The sequence below is a fragment of the Amphibalanus amphitrite genome, unplaced genomic scaffold, assembly GCF_019059575.1.
Source record: "Amphibalanus amphitrite isolate SeventyFive unplaced genomic scaffold, NRLGWU_Aamphi_draft 000908F_arrow, whole genome shotgun sequence".
In the NCBI taxonomy this organism is placed as follows: domain Eukaryota; kingdom Metazoa; phylum Arthropoda; class Thecostraca; order Balanomorpha; family Balanidae; genus Amphibalanus; species Amphibalanus amphitrite.
This window is the reverse complement of record NW_024882402.1, coordinates 210,490-237,276: the sequence shown is the minus strand read 5'-3', so window position 1 is coordinate 237,276 and position 26,787 is coordinate 210,490. Positions and strand designations below refer to the sequence as shown.

At 49.2% G+C, this 26,787-nt stretch overlaps 1 protein-coding gene across 1 annotated transcript in view; it reads right to left on the bottom strand.

The window, feature by feature from the left end:
• Positions 1–4,557: 4,557 nt before the first annotated feature.
• LOC122367921 (chromodomain-helicase-DNA-binding protein 1-like) overlaps positions 4,558–26,787 on the bottom strand; it is a 60,129-nt gene continuing 37,899 nt past the window's right edge. Inside the window, exons 20-21 of the mRNA XM_043341454.1 lie at positions 9,742–9,877; positions 4,558–4,694 (exon numbers count right to left, since the gene is read on the bottom strand). Coding sequence (XP_043197389.1) covers positions 4,558–4,694; positions 9,742–9,877 — 273 coding nt within the window. The remainder of the gene's footprint in view (positions 4,695–9,741; positions 9,878–26,787) is intronic.

Sequence of the window (26,787 nt, the reverse complement as noted above, 5' to 3'; positions counted from 1 at the left end):
GCACACACTTAATTGTTTCTGTTTTCTCTTTTCTGTTTTCTGTTTCTGTTTTCTGTTTCACGCCGTACTTGAGAGTGTGGAGACTCTTCGATTCGTAGCGTTCACCGTCCTTGCGTTTTACAGTAATGAAGAACTCCCTCACAGCGTTGTCCACTTCCAGGACATCGTTGCTGTGCATGCAGCTTTCAACAGATATGCCTTTTACTTGCAAGAACTCAATGAAGACGTCTTCTGCTGATTTAATCACCTTTTTAGTGCCCTGAGCCCTGCGCGATGAAAATAGCTCATCCAATTCATGCGGCTCCAACAAATTAAATTGGGGCATTTGAACGCACATGTTCAAATGACGGCCCAGTTCTTGATGACTTGACTAGCCAATCACGAAATAAAACTGAACAGTCTGAGAAAACGACGATAAAATTACGACATTTGAATTTTTGTTCAAACACCACTGCGCGAGCAACTTACTATTGACCGTTGACATGACAACCGCTTCTCACCTTCAGAAAGGTCAGTAACCTGACACTGAAAGGTCAGTAAACGGGTGCCGGGCAATAGTAAAAAATATATCATCCCAAATTAACACAGGAGCCATGTAATAAAAACAATAAATGGGAGACGACACCACCAATCGGCCCCACAGTGACCGGCACAGTTTCTCTGTGACATTTCACACACAGAAAACGGTAGCCTGAATAGGCAAGCTAGCCAATTAGCACATTGTCAAGCGGTGTTCAACGCAATGCCAGCCGTTGGTCTCAAGCATGAACGGGGCATGCTTAGTACCGTCTGTTATGGTGATAGAAGTCAGACATAAATCACAACAAAAAGGGACCTTCCTTCCGGTGGACAATCGCCAAAGCTGATGAGCAAGGTTGCAATAATAAATTACTTCTGCTGCAGAGATAAGTGGGGTTAGTTAGTGACGCCGAGGACACATGAATATGCTAGATTGAATTTTATCGCTCCATTCCATATTCATGAAATGACACTACAAATCAATAAAGGTTCTTCAGCCTGTTGCAGTATTACTTGTACAAAAATTTCAGCAAAAATAACGTCATATATGAACTATGAAATAAAATAAAATAAAAGAGGCGCCCCATCAAAAGCCAGACCAACAACAGGACTTCCGACTGTCCTTCACATTCACGATGTCACAGCCGTCCTCCCATCCCTACGTCCTCTGCGGCACCTAGCCTTCTCGCTCAAAAATCATGTCCGACACCCAAGTCTGGTCATGGCCGTGTCAGATTTGTGTACAAGTCAATTCGCGACCTCGCATAGTCGAGTCGGAACAGGGACTAAGTCACGCTGTACATCAAATTCGAACGCTCGTGCCTAAGAGACCCGGTCATAGCATGTTGCCTGCCATGTGTGACAGCCATGCAACTACATCAGGCGGCAAACACTGCCGTGTCCCGAACCGAAGGTTCTATCGCCTTAGAGGCGACTCATACAATGCAAAACAAAGTTTAAGTCAGGGGCACTTGTCTATAACATCAAATGCTAGTCACTTCATCATACCAAGCAGCAGTAAACTACCCCGTCACCTAGCGTTACGCAGTGGCTTCCCCATCCCGTGACACGTCACGTCACGTCTAGCCTATCCGTCACGCTGCCCACCACGCCGTCAGCACCACGGACCAGCAGGGGGACCATGGGGTCCGCAGTGACCCCGCTTGGTCCCAATCCGCGTCACCTCTGACCTCGCAAGGACGTCTCCTTCTCGTACTGGGGCCTCCGTGGCGCTGGCCGCTGGGACTGCAGCGCAGGGACGTGGTAGGCACGGGTAGGATTTCAGGGTAGCAGGGAAGCTGAAACCGCAGGGATCGGAGCGGCTGTAGAGGGCGGTAGAAAATAAATATGTAATACCCCTTTTACAACCCACTTCATAGCGATTATAAAGTTGGAGAGCTTGGGTTAATTGAGCAACGGTTTGATACATCGGTGCCCAGAAATGCCTTCAGCTCCGGTGACATACGACGACGCATGAAGCCCCTCTGACCGTCGAAGGACGTTGGTTCCAGAGATAAGAAGGAGCTGCCCACCTCATGACTCGGACCAACGCTTGCATCAGATGAGAGAAACCTCCATCATTGCCACCCCAGGAAGGAACTTGATCGTTTGGACCCGGGCCCGGGTCCAAATTGAATTGTGCATGGTGTTCTCGGCCACGTCATCAGGCAAACCACGAGGAAGCACCGACGTCCTCAGGCTCCATCCCGGTCATTGAGACCAAGTATGAGGAACCAATGTGACGGACGCTGTACCGTCCTGGTCGATAGCGCCAGAGAACAGTGCCAAGATCCGGAGCCCCTCGGCCGACAAGGTCGAGTTGTTCAATGATTCAGCACTTAGTGATGATGTTGTCTGTCCGACACATTTTTCGCTGGGGTGCACCGAGAGGTACACATATCAGGTGTGTAAATGACGTGCAAATCGAAGAACCCGGCAGTGAAAAAACTTCGTCAAAAACAAAGTCCTGCATTTACCTTACATCAATATTCTCAGATAGTATTTCACATCGTGTAGATTCTGCACTTCCTTAGAAACCCCGGTGCCGGGGTAGCAGACATTCTGCAGCTATGGTCGGAATGTTCCATCTGGAACTGAGCATTCATGCTCATATGACTCACAAAATGACGAGTCCCTGCGCGCAGCGTCACATGCGCACTACGCCGTGTACCCTTTTCCCTGCCCTTCACACATGCGTTCTGCGTGCACGTGCAACCGGACGTGCGTGAACCTCAAATCCATGGGTGGACCCAGGTAAGAGATTTCACCTCGGACGCTTCGCATCCCATAATCCCTTCACGTAACGCATGCGATCTAGCCCAGCTCAACCCGTCTTCAACCATCCGAACAAGTCCATATCTGTTACGTGCTCGCTAAACGATCGAGTCAACGTCCTACAAACCATACAACGCCCGATTTCCTGCGCTATCTGACATTTGAACCGTTCCAAACGGCAGCCCGCCAGGTGTTTTTCGATAGCATTATGCAGTGAGCAGGCGTTCACTCAAGGATTATACCTCGTGGGTCGAAATCAAGAGTGACAGCTGAAGAGATGCGAGTGATGCACACACGCACGTAGCAACAACTATGCTTATGTAAAGCGAATCAGGTGGTTTGCGCATAAATCGTGTAGCTACATGCCAAAGAAAAACTGATGCAAGGAGGTTCACTGGTAAAACAAGTTCTACACAAGCTCCTAGCGGTTTTCTAGGGATCACTGTTGCATATATGGAAACCGCAAAGCATCGATTACGTCTGGCAAATAGCCAAACGCCAGTAAACGTCAAAACATGACTGCACAGCAATACACAACGTCACTGTTTTAGTCGACGAGCTGACGTCGCAGGGAGACAAAGTGACGCGTTTTGGACCAAACGTCCGGAGACAAGTCTCATGGACATGAACGGAAGAGAGCTGACCTCTGGGAACGCAGCTTGTGACCCACTGACCAAGACAGGAGTCTGGTCGGTAGTCACTACTGTCATATAGTCTCGACAGGAACATACCACGGTAACCCTGACCACTCTTGACCCCACTGACACTCGAGTGACACCCGAGTGACATACCGGTGACACCTGTCCTGTTCCATGTCTTTCGGACTCCTGTGGGCACCAAGGTTAGTTATCCCTGCCATGTCCGGATCCCATAAACCTGCCCCGAGGCGAGGCATAGCCTCCACACTCCACAGGACCAACAAACCCTTCCCAAGCCACAGCAGACACCCTGGCGGCAGGCTCACTCATCCATAGATCGCAGTCATAGTGTGGGCTTACGCCGGGGCCGTGAAATCGGCAGCCAAAGCCACAGAGAGCCAGTAGGGAGGACAGATCCCAGGTCACGCCAACTGAGGGGGTGACCGTCCCGTCTCAGCAGACGTAAGTCTGTTTACCGGACACCGGCGCCTCAGGCAAGGCCGGCTGGGGGACGGTGCCTGGCTCATCCGTCGTGGAGATCGGCGATGAGCAGTTACTCACGATTTAGGGAGTTGAGGAAGCGGATCGGCATATTAAAAATAGCGTGTTAATCGTAGAATGCGATGCACCGAAGTTCTCATCAGCTGAATGCTGGTCAAAACTTTTTTATCCAACGCTGAAACGGTGCAAAGTCGCAAATCTTTGAAGACATTCCTAGGATCGGTCTATAGAGCCCACCCTATATAAAGTTAAATATCTACCGCATTATCTAGGGATCTTCTCATTGGCCGTTGCCATTAACACATGATCAGACACTACTGGCTTATGCCAGCAGCAGCACTAAGTGCGCGACGCACCCTGTGTGTCTGTCTGGAGGTCACGCCTGTCCTGGTGCCACTGGTGACGCCGTTGGTGACACTAGTGATGGACCGTCCTGCCGGGATGGGACAAAGTACGCCCCCTCCCCGTCCCGCCGAGCCAAAAGCGCCCAGTGACAGCCTTCACCGTCTCAGCGATCTCGTCTCGGATACATCTCCGACATCTCTGCATGCTGTCAAACGTCACATGACCTCCCCACCGAGCGTCACGTGACGTTATGACGTCAGAGGTCCATCAGCGTGTGCCGTCAGTGCGCCAGGTGCGGGGTGTTCGGTCGTGCCGCGCCCATGCGCGCAGACAGCGGCAGCCGGGCGCTGTCACCGGGGCCACCGTCGGCAGCACGGTGACGCTTCTCAGTGCCTCCCGGACAGGCTGCGGGCTGATCTGGGTTGCAAATGGTGCGCGAGCGTCAGTCACCTCCGGGTAGAGGTGGGAGGGGAGGGGAGCGGAGGTCACTGGGGAGAGCTGTCGTGGTGCCAGGAGAGGAGGTATGTGGGACCACCATGAGGGGATATCTCCAGGGGTGGACAGGGGAAAATTTGCAAAGAGATGCTGCAGGCTGCAGGGCGCAGCGCAAGTTCAGCAAAAGACATTCGGAGACTTTTGAGAAACAAACCAATACCCAACAGTGCGCCAAGCTTCTCATTCGGCAGCCGACTAGTTACTAAAACCGATGTGGTCAACAAAACCGGCAAGGCCATTCAAGGACGCCGGCAGGTAGGGAGGCATTCCAATGGACAAGAGACTCGAGGTGTCATCGTATTCGGTGGAAGCGACATGGTCACCAGTTGAGGGCGGCGCCGGAGTACAGGGTCTGCGGCGTCTCGTGGGCGGCTCTCCGACGAAGACATGCGGCCTAAGACATGCGTCCAGGAATTGCGAACGCGGATGGCGCCAGGTAGGCGGCAGGTCAGCTCCTCCAACCCCAGCGCTGACCTCCCTCCCAGTCCCTAGAATAATCTGACAAAGTGGACGCTTCGCGATATGCAGCGGTCGATACACGAGGACATGATCAAGACGTTGACCACAACGGCGACCTGGGGCGACTTGCGGCGACTTGCGGCGACCGCAAACCGCCTCCACGGCGCCAGCAGGGAACGACAAAGGTCAGGTTTACAGCGGACAGACGCCGCGCGAGGACGGGGCGGGCACATCTCCGCCAGGGAGCTCGGCGCAGTGATTAGTTGCCGAGGTCGACGGGCCGTTACACCACGCGGTAAGTGTGCGCTGATGGATAATTAGGTATCCATCTCCTCGCTACGCCAAAACTGATGAGCAGTCGTCTCCTACCGCCGTCTCAGCGAGTTGCGGCGAATAGTGACGCACCGCGGCATGGCGCGGCGCAGCGGGGAGACGGAACGCGAGAGGGCTGCAGTATAATAAGCACGTGCAAAGCAGCTGGCAAGGCCGTGAGGCTGCGATGTTGTGCTGTTGTGACCAGAGCCGCTACGGTACACAGCTTAGCGACAAAGCCAAGCCCGGGCCGGCCCCGGCAGCCAGGTCAGTCTGTCTGCAGGGAACCACAATGGGACACTTTGTCCCGAGGGTTGTCCTAGATGTCACCAAAGCGTGGCGCTGCGGGGCGCGGAAATGCGAATATTACAACCGGGTGTTCATGGCGAGAACACTGCAGTGTGACCTCATGGAAGAAGGAAGGGGTCGCATTTCGAGGTCCACGGCCTTGTCAGCCTCCACGAGCAGATGTTGCTAATGTAAACGAAGAAGATGTGCGACAAGCCTTTGTCAAATTAATATGTTTAAAACTTGACTTCCGCTTTCAGCTCTTAGAGGATTCCTGCCCATCTTGCTATGATATAAGAGAACCAAGTTTGATGAACTCTTTGAATAGGCATTCATAAAAACGCCGCCATCCCATCGACAGAGTGATAAGGATGCATAGCAACTAATGAGTCTCCTCATTGGCATTTTTTACGAACTTATCTGGGAAGGCATTAAGATCCAGTGGAAATAAGCTTCGGACTGCAAACGGCGAGAGCTCTCTAACGATAAGAGTGAGAACATGAGACCATCGCTACCAAAGATCCTTCCTAGTCCAGTCCTGGTCTCAAGAACTCCAAACATCCAATACATTAGCCTAGCTTGCGGTCACACAAGGTACTTTATAATGCAGTGCTTGAGTCTCCGAGCGGACGGCCCCCTTTTTAATTCCCCTTTCCCGACATACTACTCCAAAACCACCACCACAAATAATGATACTTTTCGTTTCTCGGTCATCACCAACCGATCCACCGTCCGCTGTGACCCAGCCCTATGCTCTCACAAAGCAATCCCCGTCACCACGCCTCAACGATCACGAACCGGGTCGCACATCTCTGCTTGCCAGGAGGGCACCCGTTCACCCGTCGAACAAGTTTCAGATGGGATCGTCGACCGCAAGGGTGCGTAAAGCGACGGCCTTGGGTGCATACGGCTACCTGGGGATAAGGTCGTCTCGAAATGACGGGAACAGGTAGAAATATGAGGTGTAACGGTCAGGATTACACCGGAATGTTTCACAGGTCTGCCGGCTGCCGGCATGATTTGTGACTGCAAAGGAATGAAGACGTGCAGATAAAACATTTGGGAGCTAACTGAAAGCTTGAGCACATAATTCATCGACACATTTTGAGAAGTACAAAGAACCCGCTGGTAAAAATGTCATGATGTTCAGACATGTTCTGCATGTAATTTTATCAAACCTGGCTACCAACCACTTGTATCTCTACCATGGTCCAACAACTCCATACGATAATCGGTGTACGGTTTCAGAGACGTCCGCAAAAAAGGATTCAGCTGCTAAACACGCCAGCACTCAGACTTATATGAACATGAACAGCTTATACTGAGCTTTTGACACTACGAAAACAAACAACAAACGAAAGTGATGGCTAACCCAGTTCTAGGAGATGGACGACAAAGACATAGTCGTACCAAGAAGCTGGTTTGAAAGCCACAAGCTTTGTGAGGTTTTCACATCTATCCCAAAACAACCACTCACTACCTGCTGACTACTCACTATGCCTGTTGACTTCTTCAATGAAAAGCGCACCAACAACTAAGCGGCGCTTAAAATGTCTGATCTGTGGAAGCAGGCAACAGCTACTTATGGAACATCGAAGTGATTGGTTAATGAGAAACCAAACACATTCAAAGTATGTCAACGCATCCCAGAACCCCGGATCTTTGGTTCTTTGAAGATGTCAGCGGCCTTGGTGTCAATAAGAATAAGCATATTCCTCCTGTTCACTGTTCCTTTTCATGGCAGTAGGCTATTGCATCATAATGATCTCACAACCAGTGCATGTATACGATATATGTACATTCATAAATACTCCTTACGTAATGAAATGCGGCTTACATCTCCATATGCAACAATGTGCATAACATCAGCTGCTGTGCCATCACCATAAGAACCAAAACAAGTGCTCATTGCACGCGCCGAGCCGAGTAAGATCTTATCATCTCGGCGAGTAAGCTGTAATCGTGCCACCTTTGTTTTGGGGAAGCCAGGGTCAGAGATGACGGCATATTTCTAGCTTCGCATTTTGTCATACACATAACACAGCATTCTCCCGCTATCATAACTTAGGAAAGGATCAGGTTTTCACTCATGACGATGTTCATCGTCATGGTCGGTATTATGGTCCATATTTTAATTTAATGATGAACAGATAATTCTCATAAACTTATTAATTCAATTAGCCTACCTCCAAAACAACATGTTTTAAGAGTAAGTGACTGTAAAGCAACAAGGTATCGCGGATTATGAAACCCCAATAAGGGAGGGTGCCTGCAGGGAGGGGCGATGCGGAGAGGGGAGGGGCGACGCGCGGAAGGGGGATCGTCCTCTGCAAGGTCGCCGGCGGCCGGCCTCTGACCTTGCAGGCCGACGCCACTACATGCCGACAGGACAGGACATTGGGCAATGGCATGCGACTCCTACCCACCCTCCCTGGCCCGCCAGTCCCCGCGACACCGGCCGTTGGCACGTCCGAGGGGTGATTTAACACCCTCAGAAGACCGACCGGTCGGCGCCAACCGGCGTACCCGGGACGTTCTGGGTCGTGCTCAGGTCGTACCCGGTCGTGCACCGGTGATGCTCCGGGATGGCCGTGCAAGGTCGTGCACAGGGCGGGTGCAGATCGTGCACGCGGCTTGCACAGGGCGGGAGAGATTTAGCGTAAGGCATGGCGTCGGTGCGAACGGCTTCCGCATTCAGAGGATCGACGGGGAGGCGCCAGTCGCCGCTAGAGACAGGGATGATTCCGGCGGTCAAAAATCTCTCGAATTACGCGTGCGGGGCTGGCGACATAACCCAAGCCAGCTCAAGTCGGTATGATCTAGCCTGATAGTCTGAGTTTGGGTCACAGTGAGCTGACAGCGTTCACTGCTTGCCATCAAGGTCCCACGCGAGCAGTCTACGCTGGTAAAGTTCGCGAGATGCAGTTGGTTTCCAGTTCCAGTACATGGCTGGCTTTTGTCCAATTTCTTCCCGAGTTTTTCTCATGACCGATAACAGTACTTCAAGTAGTCCAAAAAGTGTTTTCAATCATACTTTACGGAGTAAAACAGCGCCCAAACACCCGTTAACCCCCTGTAGACCCAGATCACCAATGCCTAACACGCCGCGGGTCTGTTTTGCTGTGGATTATCGATTTAGCGGTTTAAGTGGCGCTCCCTGTACCTTTCTCCGACAAAAGCTCCAGGCCTCTGCGCGGCAAGAGCTAAGGTGAAGGTCGCGCCCAGCCTGCCCCTCAATCCCTCCTCCACGGGAAGGGATCGGCCTCTCGCCAGAAGCCAGCAGAGGAGTGGAATGCGTCCGTTATGTGTCGCCCCAATGCAATTAATCGCCTTACAAGTGTCCTCGCATACCACGACGCTGTTCTTCGGCGCGACACAAGACTGGATTAAAATCGCCGGCCGCGTTCCACAAGTGGACAATAATATCGGCGCAGTGGTGCGAGCGGTGGAGCCAGCGGAACACCGCCGGTCAAACGCCGCAAGTACGCAGAGCGGACGGTTCGGCCGGCACATAGCCGCCAAGCTTTAGCCTTGGCCCCCGCTACAACCCTAGCTGGACCAGCCAGGCACCGAGAGCTTGAGTCCAGCCGGAGCAGACGCCGTCAGACGCCAGCATATGACACCCATACTCAAACAGATCGGGCGGAGGCAGATAATGGGGCGATAAATGCTTTTAGCTGATATTCGCAGGTAATAAATAAACCTTTCTTGGAAATATCATAACACAGAAACTCGAGAATGAAGACGGCAAAAGCGTGCAATTTTTCACATAAAAAGAAAGTCACTTTGGGATGAACAAATACAGCAGAAGCATTGTTGACAAAAATGGCAAGTGGTGCACATTTATCTTCCCATTGTCCACCTCCAACCCGTTCCCCTGACCCGGCACGTGCGGTGCGCGGGGACTGACCTCCTTTTTTGAGCACGGTCCGTCCGGTAGAGTCCATGGACTGAATGACCAGGTGGTCCAGCACCATCTTCCGTTTGGCGCGCTCGATGATGTCCTCCTCGATGGACTGCATGGTCACCAGCCGGTAGATGTTGACCTGGCGGGTCAGAGAGAGGTCAGTGAGAGGTCACGGCGGGGTCAAGGTAGGGGAACAGGGGTCAGAATTCAGAAGGGTAGGTTTGAAACAGGATGAGAGTGAAATGCGACGTCGTTTTGAAAGTGGCGTAACATTTCGTCTGCAGTCGTCTTGGTTTTAAATTATGGTGTCACAGGAACGCAATGCCGTATGCCAAGACACTGACGACGAATCGCAGCAGACAAAGCAGTACAGACTAGCTATCAGAACACTCGTCATTAATTGCTGCCTAATTGAGTCCTACTGACGTCGCATACCGAAGACCCAAATTACGTCCAGTGACTTCCAATGTGTGTCTACAAGCTACCAAGGAACGCCACAGGTCACCCCCATCCCCTTCCCAATCCCCGCCTCCCTAATGGTCCTGCTATCGCGCATCACACGAACCCCACAACGTCGCAGAGATCCGGCCCAGCGTATTTGGCCAGAATCGATTATGTAAACGGGCACAGCCTGATACGACGTGCAACGGGACAACAGTCATTTGTAAACCGAGAAAAACGATCGACAACTCTGCTGCGCCGACGAGAGAAGACACTTCGGCCGAAAATGACGTCAGAGAATTATTTGGTCGTGGTACGTAGGAGTCGTGTTTTAGACGTAGAACACAAAATTGATGAAAAATGCTTGGCATCGTAGTTGGAAAGCAACGGTATACGTGCTAAGATTAAAAAAAGATGCAGCGTAGGTTGCCGAGCTCAAATCAGTTGCATTCATGTTCGGAATTTATCGGTCGAGGACATACCGGAAAAATGATTCAGCGGGAGATAGCAAACTTCACCACAAGGGACACACATAAGACAGTATTGCCAATGACGTCAATTAAAGTTTCTTCTCGTGTATTTGTGTATGCGCAGTAATAGTCCGAATGTTTGTCAGGGAACTAACTACACCACTGCTGAGGGGAATCTTCAGTTAGTGCGCTGCGGATATAAATTGTAGAGCATGGAGCGCATCATAAACATCAGCGTTTTGGCAAACGGCGCCAACAAACACACCAGCCCCGTCCAAATAATATGTACTCCCAGTATGTAAATCTCCTTCAAGTGGGTTCCACCGTCGGTTTGTAAGTGCGAAAAACAAAAATATGAACCATACTCAGCAGAATAATCGTAACAAGTGAAAGAGTGCGAATCGATCCGCTCAGATGCCGTGAATATCTCTGCCAAGTTTGACCTAAAGGAAGTTGGCACAACCAATCCCTGTCTCCCATTCCCTACCTGGGGCGTTCCACGACAGATCGACCAAGCCATAACACCCTACCTCTCAGATTTTGATGAAATTGCGTCTAGGGGGTTATCTGTACCGTAGATTCTTAATCTCCTATTTTCAGCGTTATACTACAAACAGTTTACGAGTTATAGCCAGTGACATTTTTCAAAATGCTCAGAGTAACCCTCTTTTTGACTCACATTATATAAAGATATGGCCTGTAACTTACAATAATATGTATATCATTGAAATCCTCATTGACTGAAGAAAAATAATCAATCAAAATATTTTGAAAATTTTCAAAATCTCAACATTTTTTTAATTAATACATTTTTTATTTTTTATTTTCAAAATGTGGCCATTAAATTTTTGCCAAAAAGATAATGCCAAAAGATGCCTCTGAATATTAAAATTAGATGTACAAAAATTTGGAGAGGTGTTTTGCCTTTAACTTTTTATATAATCTTTTATTTACGGCAATATTAACACGCGCAGTGGAAGGGGGATTTCGCTCACCCCTCCTGTTTTTCGCCAATAACTCGCGCCGCAAACATAATATTAATGTGAAATTTTGGCTACCTGTCCAAAATTGAACTGCGGATCTCCTCGTGCAAGAAATAAGAAAATTGGATCACAACTTTTCTAGTGATAGCGGTGTAAAGTCAAACATCCTGCCGCCGCGGCGGCGCGGCGGCCGGCGCTAGCCATTACGCGCCGCCTGAATTGTAGACTGTGCCGGGGCGGGACGGTTCCGTCTTTACATCGCGCTCCTTACCGCTGATTATATTCGATTGGCGTCAAATTTTGTGAGAAGACTGAGAAATGTACAGGCAATCCTATGGTTCAATAATTTTGAAAATCGGTCCGTAACAACTTGAGTTATGAGTGTGTAAACACAAAATTGTGATTGCCGCGTTTCTCGCGTCGGCCGATCCCGCTTCAGCGGGCGACATCTTACCCTTAGCAGGCTTCCAACTGCCATATTTATTGTTGGATTAACTAGAAATTCACCATACATACTCACAAATGTATATTCTCTCGTATAGTGAAAGAAAAAAGAAAATCGACCGGTAACTTTTTGAGTTATCGGCGTGTAAACGCTCATAACAGCCGAGGCTGTGTTAGGGTCAAATGAGGAGAAGGCTCACCCTAGTAATCGCATGAAGTTCGCTCTGTCCATGTAATAATGGGCTTTCAGTGAGTTTGCTTATTGAATATGCCACACACAAAATATATGCAGACAAAAGTGCGGCATTTGGAAGCAATTCATTGCAATTGCCTGGGGCGTGACCAGGTCAGAGAGGGTGCAGGTAACAAAATTACAAGTACCGACGTGAAAACTGGCCGGGATTGTATTCTGTTTTCCTGGAACTGGAAGCATCTCAAACGTTTTGGATTAATGTATTTCAAGGTATTAAGTGGCTTGGGATGCTCCATGTTTCACTAACATTCACTTCCATAGCATTTTTATTTCCACCTGGCCGAAGGTTTGATGTGCAGCCCCAACGGTTTTCTCGAGATCGTTTGCAACACTGTAAGGCTGGAGAGCTGAAATTGACATACCTTCCTACCTACCTGAGCATTGACTTAAGCCGGATTTTTTTTACGCCAACAGAATTTTGAGGCTGAGGTCAGCTTACTGACCTATGACAGCACAAATAAATCTTGGAACGATGCAAAAAGTTGCAGCTTTACAGCGCCCTCAGTGAGCCTTTTGCAGGGGATGAAACTTAAGTAACGGCATATAGTAACGGCTCTTGAGATTTCACATCAATTCCTCCAACTTTCCTAACTTTCACCCGAGGTCAAGCTGGCCACGTGACTTCACTATTACAAGTCAATGGGAAATATTGAAACATTAAAACTATTATTTTGATGCCGGAAACGAACGAAGCCTGTCATCAATTATCAAACACCTGTAATCGTGATTTCATACACTTTGCAGAGGGCGATTCTTCGGGACCTTCCATGACGTCGTATACCTATGCTAGTACTTTGTATGGTCGTTTTAGGTCATCGTTTTTCTTTTTGTCAATAACCTTGATTGGAATTAATCTCGCGAGTCGAATGAGCCACCAGTGCGTGAACTCACGGAACCCTACTGAACCTAATCATATACCTAAAATAGCTGCTTTCACGACAAGTATCTAACACACATTTACTGATAGTTGATGCGATTTGGTCAAATTTGGTTCATAGTTGATTCTTAATTGCTTTAGCTTGGGTTGCACTAGTTGCTTATTGACCTTATTTATCATATTATCAGACGTTCCTTTTAAATCAAACATTTGAACAAAATTACGTTATGAAAATAGCTACAGTAAAACAGATTTGGCTAGATTCGTCTGACATCCGCCATGAAAACGGCTGATACATGGCCTCATTTGACCAGCTCATCTTGACCTCAGCGGTTTTGATGTGACTTCGACCTGAGGAAAACACCTTAAGCTGACCTCTTCCAAATACAGTTATATCATTACGGTCAACTGGTGACCTCTGTGGTCAGGTCAAATGCCCTGAACCAGGGATTAATTTTCTGTCAATAAATCCCCAAATGGTCGCAGCACCGTCATTTCAGTACCTGACACTTATCTGGCACCATCGTGTTTATGATGCTCCGCCGGGTAGAATGGTGTGGTGATATTTTGGAAAGCTCAGCTTAACGTGCTTACTTCAGGTCAAGGTCAGAACGAAGTCGTTCAGGTTACGAATCTGGTCGATTCAGATGATTCTGAGTACCTACATTGATGACCCTTCCCTCAATGCCCTCATTTTGTTTGGAATCAATTGACGAAAAATTATCCCATCAAACAGCCTTAGTGACGTCACAAATGACGTTGCGTTTTTAGGTCGTCACGCAAGGTCCAGGAGCAAAACTGAAACATCGGACCTTGCAAAGAATGCGTGAAGTACATTCTCCTCGTAAATAATTGTTGGCAATGAGGGCGTTTCGCTATTGCGACATTTTTAACATTACATAGACTTACTTATTTGACGTAATAGTTTAGTGAAGTGACCCTATATAAAGTTCGTTTGGTGTCACAAGCTAAATCGAAGATAAGTTATAATAACTTTCAGCGCTCTATCGCCATTGCGTCCCTAGCACGGCTAGCAGTGATGAGAAAACCGTCAGAGGCGGATAGTACTCGCTCCCACGGCCACATGCGGTTTAACCTCGCTCTCTTGAGAACAATACGTCATTATGACGTCTTTGACTATTTGGGACCTAGCTTAGCTTGCGTAGGTGTCCTATGTAAGTCTCTTTAGAAAAAATTAACAGAGTTGCAATGAGCTCTCGATCACATTTGACCGTTCTCAGTTCGGACCAGTTGACAGTTATTGTTATTGTTTCCACTGTACGACGAAATTCAATGTTGTATAGCGACCTTAAGAGGAAAAACACCTTTTTAATATTTTCATCATTCAATGGCAATGCGTTGAGAAGACTTTTACTGCAAAAATAAATTGCAAAAAAAGATGGCCACATTCTCAAAATTTGATTTTTACAAATAAATTATATGTAAAAAAATTAAAAATCGAAAAATTTCCAAAATAATTGATATCACAAAAATCTTTGTTTAATTCCAATTGTGGGGATATGCAGTTTTATATAAATCTTATGAGTATTTAGCGAAATATCCGCGGATGAAATTTATAGTTTTTATGCTAGTCATTAAGTTGCCTGGGGCAATATCTCCCAAAGTATTCGACGGATGTGATTGAAAATGTCACAAAACGAATCGCCGGGCTAGATAACCACATAGCCGAAATTTCATTAAAATTGGAGAGGTAGGGTGTTATTTCGCGATTTTTTTTGGTCGATTTGTCGTGGAATGCCCCACCTACGGAAAGTAACCACCAGCCTTTCAGACCCTTCCTCTTGACTGTGTCTCCTTTCCTCCCAACTGTCTCAGAAATATGTCCCAGCTGTCTCGGAAACTCGCCTCGCCGTCTCCTCGCCGCCAAAGCGGCGCCTGCCGTCATTCGGCGCATATTATCTGCGACGCCGGCCGTCATTCGCCACATATTATCCACCCATTGTTCTCTATCACATCGCAATTGAGGAATGCCACACGGCGAAATTCAGGGAAACCAAACGGCTAGAGCGGAATGTAGGTAAAGACGGGTAGGGTAGCGCGCAATATGCAAGCAAAGCAACGATTTTGGAAGACATTCCAGAAGCGATGTTTGCATACAAGCTAGTACAAATTCTATGTAAGATGACTTGACAGCAAGTTGAGGGAGCAGTGATTTGGAAGAGTAAACGTGCTTGTTGACATTCTAAATTACCGTTTAGAACCACAACGCCTCAAAGAACCTCGGATTTCCGTACCGACTGGGCTAGCTAGGCATACTGCGATCACATAACTCCAGTGACTTTATCCACAACTCCAGTGACTATGAATCCAGCTCCAGTGACCAGTTCAAGTGACGGACAGTGACCACTGCCCACCTCTCAGTGACGTTGAAGGCCGTCACCCCCCCCCCCCCGCTGACGGACAGACCGGTCCTGCCGGTGTCATCCCCGGCATAGCGCGCCGGGACGCGGCCTTGCATGACTCAGGGGTCCTCCGGCGAGGATCGGCGGCCTTCCCCGGAGACGAGGCGGCTCTGATCGGTGTCATGAGCCATCACATCACCTTCCACTTTCTTTCCGCTTTCCAATTTTCACTGCTTATCTTCTTCATTTAATTTTTAGAAAGTCTAGCATATTATGACGAAATATAATAAATAATCAATATAAAGAAGTCAACATCTTTATATTCAGCTTTCTCAGATCACCGCTTATTGCTAATACATGTACATATGTCTTGCTAATACAGGTATGTCTTCGCCCTCGCCCCAGATCGTTCCTACCCAAATTCCAGTATATACCTCTCATCGTCTCCCATCTCTTCCATTCCAAGTTAGCCCCACCCCTCAGCTACTCAGAGCCCGAGCCGAGCCAGCACTCCTGAACACTCGGCCATACCAGGATTAGACGCAAATCTCCCACAACTCTCGCGACCCCCCCCCCCCTCCCACGACGCGCTAATCCGGTGCGCTAGCGGCCCCCTCCCTCCCTCCTTCGCCGACGAGTCGGCGCCAGCCAAGAGCGTAGTTTTTATCTCAGCGAGCAGTAGCGTGAGTCTCTCACTGCCGACGTAGTGGAACGAACGTGAAATGAGTAGTTTTTGGAGGGCATGTTTTTCAGCGGCGAGACGTGTCTCAATTCCGCCTGTCATAACAAAGTCAAAAGGACGCCGGCGATAGGAAAATACAGTGCAGCGAACAAGATTTTCGAGTGATGGGTGGTATGCGCAAAACTGAGCAGAACTTGGTTTTTAGCTTCGAGTTTAATAAGACAGCGTTCAAACTACTGCGAAACAGATAGAGCTATTCCGGGTTCTAATAGCTTAGACGGAGCCATTTCCGTCGAGCACGGAACCACTCACTTACAAAATGGACCCGTTGGATTGAAACGAAGGCGATGAATGAAATAAAATGCACTGTAAAGGGTTCAATGTATCATATATTTGAAAGAGAATTAAGAAGCTATCCGCGTAGCCAAACCTTCATCGGGACTAAGAAATAATACAAAGATTCTGCTATGCTTTACTTATCGCTTCAAGATGGTGACGTTACCTCTCGCTTATTTAAAACAGTGAGCATACAACAAACTAAAAACGCGCTCTGTGGACGGATGGATGATGCTATCCTCAACCAATTTCCAAACCGCACACCCAGTTTAAAAAGGCCGATCTTTAGCTGTATCATGTTCCAACTATCCAACTCAGCCTTCATCGGACATCGACTGGGAGCCGCCGAGGCCACGTCACTAAACCACTGAGATCCTACGACCGTTTGGATTCCTCGGTTTCTTTGCCGGCCGCTGAAGGCCGCCAAGTAGCAGCTCACTGGTGCTGTGCACGTCGCAGCGTCTGACGAGGTGTACCTCATGACAGAATAATGAGCGGACTGTAGATGACACGCTGGAGGGGCTTCATGATCTGTGACCGGCGCATGCGAGCAGGATTGAATGGTGCACAACACTGCTGCAGCATCAGATGCATAAGTCACTCTCAGACCCCTAGCGAAAACACCGTATTTGGCTTGAAGAGCGATCGTAAGTTGAGACGAACGTAACAAAAAATAAAAGAAAAAGAAGAAAGACCACATCCTGTTCAGAAGGAATTCTGATACAACATTCGGAGCAGCATAAAAAGCTGCACTTACACGAATCAGGCGCCAGGCTTCCAACGCAGCGGCCAAGACCGATAACATTTCGACAAGTGCTTGGACGTCCAAGTCATCACGTCACCCCATGTCACTTCGTGAAGAACCACGGGCCAGCGTCGGCATTAATCAGTCAATCACTGAAGTCAGCGTTCGGAAAGCAGAGATGAACGTCCGTGACATGTAGCTGGGAGCATAAGCGTAACTTTATATCTCTTTGTGGGTGCTCAAGCACCCCCAATCCTGAGCTCAGCACCCCCTGCCTTCTTAAAGCACCCCCAGCCTCCTCAAAACATTCCCAGCTGACTCAAGGCCCTCAATAATCAGAATGTCCACTAGTACTGTAATGAGCCCAGTGAATCATGCAAATACTATGCTTACTCAATTCAGTGACTAAGAGAATACCTATACATTGAATAAGATGCACGATATTTGTGTTAACATTACATCTGATATTATCAGGGGCCCGGGAACGATTTTCAAGTTGGGGGGGGGGCCTAAAATACCTGACATGATGCATATGAAACAGTGGCATAGCTAGGGGTCTAAGGGGACACGTACCCCCTCCCCCCCATCGGGTTCAAAGGGACCCTCGGGTCCGAGAGGCCCTGCGGCGCCATTTGACCGCTGAGGGTTAACGATGGCCATATTTCTAGTTACTCAGAAGGGCCCCGTGGGGCTTGTTAGAGCACCTCATGGGCCCTAAATAGCCACACTAAGGTCTCCATAAGGGCCCCACGCCGACTTCTGAGGGCCTCTTGCGGCTTTTAAGGACACCTCGGTGATCTCCAAAGGCTCGTTACTGGCCTCTGAGAGGTCTTACCGGCCTATGAGGGGACAGTTCTAGGGGCATTTCCCACCTGTGATGGTCCCACACTTATTTTTCTGAGGGCCCCATAACGGCAACTATGGGGCCCTCGTCGGTGCCTATGAGGGCCCACACCGGTGTCTCTGAGGGTTTTACACCCCCAACTCCGAGTGCCTACACCAGTGCCTATTAAAGCCCTATATCAGCGGCTCTGAGGAGAGGACCCACCCAACACCTGCGCATCTAAAGGCCACCCACTGATGACTTGAGGGCCCCACAACGGTGACCCTGAGGGCCCCACCGGCGTTTGACAGTATCATGCCGGTCTCTTAGGACCAGGGGTAGCCAGTAACAGTTGGTAGCATTAGGCCAAATGGGCGCTCAAAAACTACTACCCCATAGGGTTTCCATGTTAAATCGACCTTTTTCAAGCGAGCCTCACACGTAAGCTAAAAGATAAAGTGCCAATATTATTGTGGGGAAAGGTAGCTTCAAGCCTCCTCTACAACCTTTTTATCTAGCGTTTTTCGATGCGGAGGCCATAACAGGTCCAAAAAGCATTGGGCGCTGCCCGAGGTACCAAAAGCCCCTCCATGAGAGCACAAGTTCCTGCGCATGCGCACATTGCCTCAACCCTGTACTGGCGTACATAAGTGATACTGCTCACGGACTCGGTCAGCCAATCAGCGTCCCCGATTACATTAATAGATGTCGCTAGCATCACGTGAATCCTGCTTGCGAACACGTTTTAAGAATGAAACAGCTGCGCCATTTCCGCCTTCCATTGATTCCTTCCATCTTAGTATCAACTATACGCTTTTCAACTAACTTTAGACTAAGTTTTAAACTATGGTCAGTATGTTATTTCTGGTACATATATTTAAAAAATAACTGCTTTATGAATTTGGTTTTACTCGTCAGAATAGAATACTCTATTTTTTCCATATTCAAAAAATATATCACCTACCATGTAACTCATCCAGGTAAAATGGGCGCTTTCCGCGTCGTTGGTGTACCCGTTGTTCTATATACCCTGCTTAGGACCCCGCAGGACTTCTTCTGCCGGCCTAAGCCCTAAGGACCCCTTGCCGGTCACTGAGATCCCCTGCCGGCTTGTAGAGAGTTCGCGTCAGCAGCTCTAAAGGCCCCACACCCGTTTGTAACGGCTCTACACCAGCGTCTTTGAGGGCCCGGAGCAACGCCTGTAAGGACCCTCATCGGCGCCTCTGAGAGAATCACACTAGCACCTCTGATCGCCCACACCGGCACCTGCATGGCGGCCCCACACCGGTGCCTCCCTTACCGGCGGCTCTGAGGCCCACGCCGGTGATTCTGAGGATGCCACCGATAACTGAAGGCACCACACAAGCCCTTAGTGTAGCTGAGCTTTAATCCCATACCGGCCCTCCGAGGGCGCCACGTCAGTGCACTCATTGCCCCACACCCCTCCCTCACACCCGGAGCGGGTAAACTGTGTTATACCTATAGCAACGATTTTACCACCGTTGTACGTTATGTATTTCTCAAAGTTGACTCAAAATGGTCCAGTACAAAATCTGGCCTGCCAAACTTACGACCAAGGTTAGGCCCAAACACGTTTTGGGCAATCAGTCTCAGTCCATGACTCCATTCTTCGGCAACTACGGTGCAAGCCGATACTGTAGAAACTTGCAATTTGTACCCTTGACCTGACCTTGACCTTGACCTCAAACTTTAAATTAAGTACATGTTTTTAGTTATTCGTGATGAGATCTTTCGATTGGCGTTTGAATTTTCCAAATCCTACCATTAGTTCGGGAGATAACAGGGGGGTAAAATTTATCCCCCCCCCAGCCCCGCGCGATCGGCTGGAGACCCCAGCCCCGCGCGGGTCAATGCATTGGGTGAGCCAAAATTGTTTTACAGTGGCGCTATTAAAACAAGCTCTCGAACCGATTTAACATCAATTCTTGCATGATGCCTGATGGCTACAGTAAAAAAGAACAGCTAAAAAAAACTACAAAAACTGTTGCATGCCTTTCTGAAAGCTATTGAGCACCCCCAATGATTTTTGGAAAACTACACCCATGGCTGGGAGTGTCAGAGGTGCCGAAATGAGGCCCCGGATATGAGCGAGACATGGTGGGAAGGACGATATGACAAGATTGAAACGGGAAGTTTGGGACTAGGAGAATTGATAAAGATGTTATTAGCATGAGGTCGTAATTAGAAACGCTACTGTTACATGGTGGACATGAAGACGACACTGATAGATAAACATCGAAATTCCGACACAATGGAATATACTCGGTCATAAATAAACAAAAAGCAGTACACACGTGTACGCCAGTAAGAAACAAAGAACTCGTAGGCACTGGTATACCCATTATCAGAACTAACACTGGCATTTCTCCGACGGCAGTTCGACGTCCAAAGGAAGATGACGGACCACTCCTAGACATCGCCAGGACACAGCTAGGACCCAGGACAAGGACGGACATCTCTCGGACAACTCTCGGGCGATTCCCGGACCGATGTGTCCCCTATTGGCGCAGCAGAGATGTTCGGGGTTGTCGGCACCAATCGGACATCCTAGCCTGAAAATTTGGCAAGGACAGACGAGCCGCTGTCCCCATTCTCAGAAGGGTAGGTGGTGGAAGTTACAGCCGGCCTCACAAGTACTGCGAGTTGATGTGATACTGCATACGATGAGGCGGAGGGTGAAAGGCGTTAGGATGGAAGAAGCTCAGGTCATGAGGCAAGAAATCTCGGTCAAGAGAGCATGGTGGACACCATGAACTCACCGTGGATTCTAAAATTGCTTTTCGAATGGTTTCCCGAGTTTCCGAGTAGAATTAACCCAAAAACGTTGGAAACCACTGACCTAGTACATTTTTTTAACAAGCAGCTACCGCTCCGGTAATCCACTAGATTAAAGCAAGTGACTACTGATTACTGACTAGGACCCAGCCCCCCCCCCCCCCCTGCTTACCCTTCCAGCGAACAGTGCGTGGGTAAAACGCCGAATCAAAAGCGACGTATGCACGCAATGCTGTTGGAATTCGTTTTCAAACAGCCAGATTGAGGGTACAGACGTCAGAAATGTAGCCCTCAGCCCTCTTAGTCCGCCTGGTGTTTTACCAGCGCTAAGAACTAGGCTAAATACTCACTATCCCCGGAATACCTGCCCACAAATCTGGGGTTAGTGTCGAGCAGCATACATTAATCGGAAGCAGAAGTCGCAAACAAGACTGAGTTCTGAATTCATTGAATAAATTCTGAGAAACTGCCGCTTATGCTATTGTTGGTTTCATGGGATGAAGGATCATATCAGCCTTGGTTACAGAGAGTTATGCATTGAACGTCTCGTTCGCTGCAAAGATTTAACAATTGGTCGTGCAAGGGAGAACAGCAATGTTATGCAGGAAATTGGGATCTAAGAATACGACATACCTAGATCGGTGAGAATATCTGAAGGTCAACTGTCTCCCGTAACAATGCTGCAAAATCCTTGCGCACAGTCGAATATTCAGTGTCAGTGTCAATTGCAGGCATGCACGGAAAAGAGACTCCTGCAAGCTGCACAAAAATGACAGTGGTGGGAAATAAGCTACAAACTTTACACTTTATCTCACGAACGCAGTGGACTCCCAATTAGAACCAACCAGCTCATGTTCCCATCGACGGGGCGCGATCATTCCCATCAGGGTGTGGTGTAGGGGGAGGGGATGATGAAGAGATAGCCCCCAAATACCGCTACGGCTAGATAGCGGACGGCACAGCAAAGCTCCGCCTGCAGACCACAGCCCGTGGGTTCACTCTGCAATACAAAAATGGAGAAACAACGGACAACGGACGGATGCCTGCGGTTCAGTACCGATAAGTTACTGTGAAATAAGGTGGATTTTTAGTGGGGTTGAGATGGCAGCGGGCGACACGAAAGCAGCAGCAGACGCCTGAACGGCAAGAGCAGAGCTAACGGAATCGTGTGAATCAATAAATTGGCAACGTGGGCTCCACAGAGGCTACGCCAGGCTCCAGCACACAAGCGAAGTCCGCTCCGTGAGTAGGTTAACGGAGAGCATCTTTAAAGTTAAATCCTTCTTTGCAGAGGAAATACTAAAAGTTGTTCTTAGCCCGGCTCGACCCTACCCTTGACCTCATGCCCGTCATGGAAACGGAAAACTTAGTGCTTAGCTGAGTAGCGGGATTCTGCGGTATCAACGCGTACTAACGGGTCGGGGTCGGGTAGTGGTGCGCCCGAGATTCGACATCGCGCGCTGTCCTGTTCAGCGTTGGCAACCCCATCCGTGATGGCTGAGAGGGTCTGAGCCTGGACTCATCTTTGGCCGCGTCATGAGGTCTGAGACTGTATCATCTCTCTCTGGATCCGTGGACCGACAAGCCACCACAGACTTGCCCCCAAAACTGACCACAACGTCAGACTCCAGACGGACTCTTAGATCAGCTACCGCGGAACAGCAGACCGGAGCAGTGACGGGTAAGATGGGGTCATGGAAAGAGTAACAGGAACAGCGCAGCTGGCGATAAAGTATTACAACGCTGAAGACATCTTCTAGGTATTCTCTGTCGAGCACTTGGCGTTTGGACGCTTATTCGACGATTATTTGATAATATCTGAAAGGTGGATAATTATTGAAAATGCACCGCAATGCAAACGTGAAAAGATGTCGAAGCAAAACTATTTGAAACGTCCAAAATCAGAATGCTAGAGCGTTTCGCATCATAACACAGCCTGCTATTTACATACATCCCACGCGTTACAATAATTCATTTGTGTTCCTTTATCATTTCTCTAAGTCACAATACCATCAGATTCAGAAACGATCCACTTTTGGCACCACGTCCGGCGGAAATCCCCCACCTGCACCCTGACACTACGAACGCCCATGAACCCCAGCACGTGACACGTTCCACTGACACATGCAGGGGAGGTCCCCCGGTGAGGTGTCAGCAGTCCGGGCAGGCCCGCTCCCGATTTGGGGTAGGTGAATTACATTATCACTCGGAAGAGAGCCTCCAGGATATTCCCAAGGCTGTACAGAGAGCATACAGGGGCCGCGCAGGGGTTACAGAGGTCACTCAAGGGCCACCCAAAGATTACACAAAGAACACTGAAGGGTCACCCAAGGGTCATAGAAAAATCAGCTCTAGGACAAACATGGGTCGCGCAAATGTTATACAGAGAAGTCATATGTCGAATGCTCGCCATCACCGAATCATGAAGGTCTCGTAGAGGTTCACCAAGGGTCATCCTTGGGCCGTGCAGGATGCCGAAGGTCAACCAACCTTCTTCAAAGTCTTCAAAGTCCACAGCTCTACTGAAGTCACGATTGCGAAAGCATTGTGAGGCGACAATCCCCACAACTTCCGACCTTCCAACGAGACCTTCTTCAATATTAAAAAGGAGAATCTGGATCCTACAATGGTTATCAAAGGCGACCAAGAGCAAGTAAATCCTTCCGCTAGCAGACCAAGGAATCCCCAGCGGTTTCTCGCTTCCAGGGAACGGATCAGATAACCAAAAACAGTCACGTCAGATGAGCGAAGCGGGGAAAGACAGGTGCGACAGCCCTGCCAGCCAGAGACACAGCACTTGTCATGAGCAGTTCCTTACACAGGAATCGGACATAACGCGACTGGCGGTGCTGTCGTCCCATGTTGTAGTACTCCATAATCATCCGATCAGCAACTCGCGATGTTCGCCCCGCGACGTCTCAAAACCGACACATTTAGAATATGGTGATGAACGGATGACGAAGCGATAGAAAGAGGATCCCTGCGGAGCCGTGCATGACTCTGGGGCGTTCCCCGGCGGATTTCGTCAAGCTATTTCGAATAGCGAATTCCGAACAAGCTAGACTCGGCTTGGTTTACCATGAGATGACGTTATGCCGCGACGCATTTGGCGACGCGTCATTGTTGAAGCATCCAACTGAAATGAGATGGACATGAGTTGGCAAGGCCGGCACATGACTTTGAGGAGCAAGTGAGGTGGAAAGCAAATCCGCTGGATAAGCGAAAACTCGACCCAGGGCTTTCCGGATGTAGGTACTAAATCTGGCCAGTTTTCAGCGCATCATTCAGCTTCCTGGGATAAGCCATGTAAAACATAGATATCATGACATCATTCGTCCTTGCTTACCTACTGTTTCCTGCTGTCGCGAAATTTATCTCACAAATGAGATTCTTTCTTGGTGTTGACTGCCATGTACCAAAATGGGTTTAAAACGTCACAATGTCACAGCTGCAGGAAACATAGATTACCGGAGCACCGCACTCCCAGTCTCCCGGGCCGGCAATAAGGTGGAGTCCCGTGCAGGAGCTATTTACCAGGCATCGGAAGCCAGCTAAGCACACATTATTACCCCATCAATACCAGCGTCTTTGCCATCCCCGGCTCATCGCTCTCAGTAAAAAGTAACGACCCATAAGCCAATCCCCAGCATGGCTCGTAGCGGTCTCATGGCACCGCCAGGCAAACCTGTGATTTACTGCAGCGCGAATCCTCGGACAAGACTCCAGGTGCATCGGCACAATGCAACAGAAGGACATCACCTCATAATTTAGTGACGGAGATCGCAGTCCCAGCACGCTCGGACGGCTCATCTCCGCCACAAATGTCCCATAGAGCTGTACATCCTCGGGGAGCGCTCGCAGCTATGAAAAATAACGCGACATGACAGTTCATGGCATAATGCCGCGCTCGAGCTGTGGACAGTGGGTCACACGGCCTCTGGACGGCCTTGCCGTGCGTGGCGGCGCCGGGCGATTGGGATTGTAATCCGCAAGGAACACGGGGCCGGTCTGAGAGTGGCTGCTGATGAGGCGGACCACACTCACGGTGGCAAAAGCCAGTTCAAAGCTAAAAGCCGAAGTGTTTTCCCGACAGGGTATGTACCTACCTTATTCGCAGGCAAGCAAATTGCAATTCATGGAAACGTTTATCAAGTTCTCACAAACATCATGGGACAGAGGGAAAGGGAGGGGAGTAGGTGGCAACAAGGACTAGGGAACGAGGACTAGGGACTAGCGTTCCAGGACTAAATAACTGAGCTAGGAAGCAGCGTGACACCAGTGCCAATGCGATAGGGACTAGGGACTAGCGTTCCAGGACTAAATAACTGAACTAGGAAGCAGCGTGACACAAGTGTCAAGGTGATTGTCGGCACGCGACAGGCAGTCCCCATCTTGTCTGCATTCCCCGTTCAAGGACCCTATCATGTGACACCCACCCCTCCTACCGCTCACGAGCCCAGTGGACATGCTGCCCCGCCGAGGAGCCACCGATGGACGACAGATACACGCGACACCGACTAACTGCCATCCTGTATCGCCGGCATCACACCCCCTTCTGACACTGGGGGAGGGATTTTGGCACCCCGCAGGAGACATCAGCCTTGGCCTACTGGGTTTCGGTGTTGCCGCTCGTTCTCATCTGAAACTTGATCTGCGTTGGGGATGGTGGCATCCCTCATTTTCATTCTGCATTTCCGTCCTCAAGGCAGGTTTCCCTTCCGCGCCATGCATTGCATAGGCTGCCAAGGATACAAAGACTCTCAGTCTTTAGCGAGGTCGGCAAAAATAAAGTTATAGCTCTGCTCAAAACGAAGATTAATCTTAAACTCAATAAAACTAGACTCATTATTGTTTATTTCCTCCATATAATGCGTCACTGAATCCAAAATGTATCCTCACAAATGACTACTTATAAACGTAAGTATGATTTCACAACAGGTCCCACCAGGGACGTAGCCGAGGAGGGCCACGGAGGTCATGCCCCCCCCCCCCTGAAGGCGAAAGCTATAAGAAAATAAAATAAAATAAAATAAAATAAAATAAAATAAAATAAAATAAAATAAAATAAAATAAAATAAAATAAAATAAAATAAAATAAAACAAAACAAAATAATGAATAAAAACAGCAGCACCAAACCTCCAAAAAATAGGCCAAATCCGAGGAGCTTTCCTTTTTGGAGGGGGTACGACACTAGGCCGCGACCTGTGGCCCCTCCCTGAGCAAAATCCTGACTACGTGCCTGGATCCCACCAATAGCAAAATTGTACACTAAATATTTCACGTTATGCTCCAATGATGTTTGCAAAATGCACATCATTGTATCGACGCTGGCATGAGTCTCAGGACTCGTGTTCATGCAAATAATCCTAGACAAAATCAAGACCAAACCCATACCAGCGAAGCATCCAGCTACGCAGCAGCTCTGGAATTTTCTGACAATTACAAACGATCCACAACTGCGCTACACAACCACGCCTTGTTCGCGGGGCCCAACGCGCCATTAGAAATGGAATCAGACCGCTGTGCACACTGGCGCCTCCGATATTCGCCCGATAGAGAGCCCACGGAGTGACACCTATGTCCTGTCCGGGGGCCGGGTGTGTATATCTGCCGCATCAGCCGACCTGTCCGGCCCTGACAGGCCGCGAGCAGGTCCCGGGACAAAGGAGTGAGTGGCCCGTGCCATAAGCTGCGCCCCGGGCCGCCGCCCAGATCGGCGCCTGCTGAGAATGCAGGAGGATGTGGCGTCGTTGTGTGACCTTGACTGGCATCTGGAAGGGTCACCAGGCGGGACAAAGGCCGTGATCCTCGGTGGGGGCTCCAAGAAATGGACTG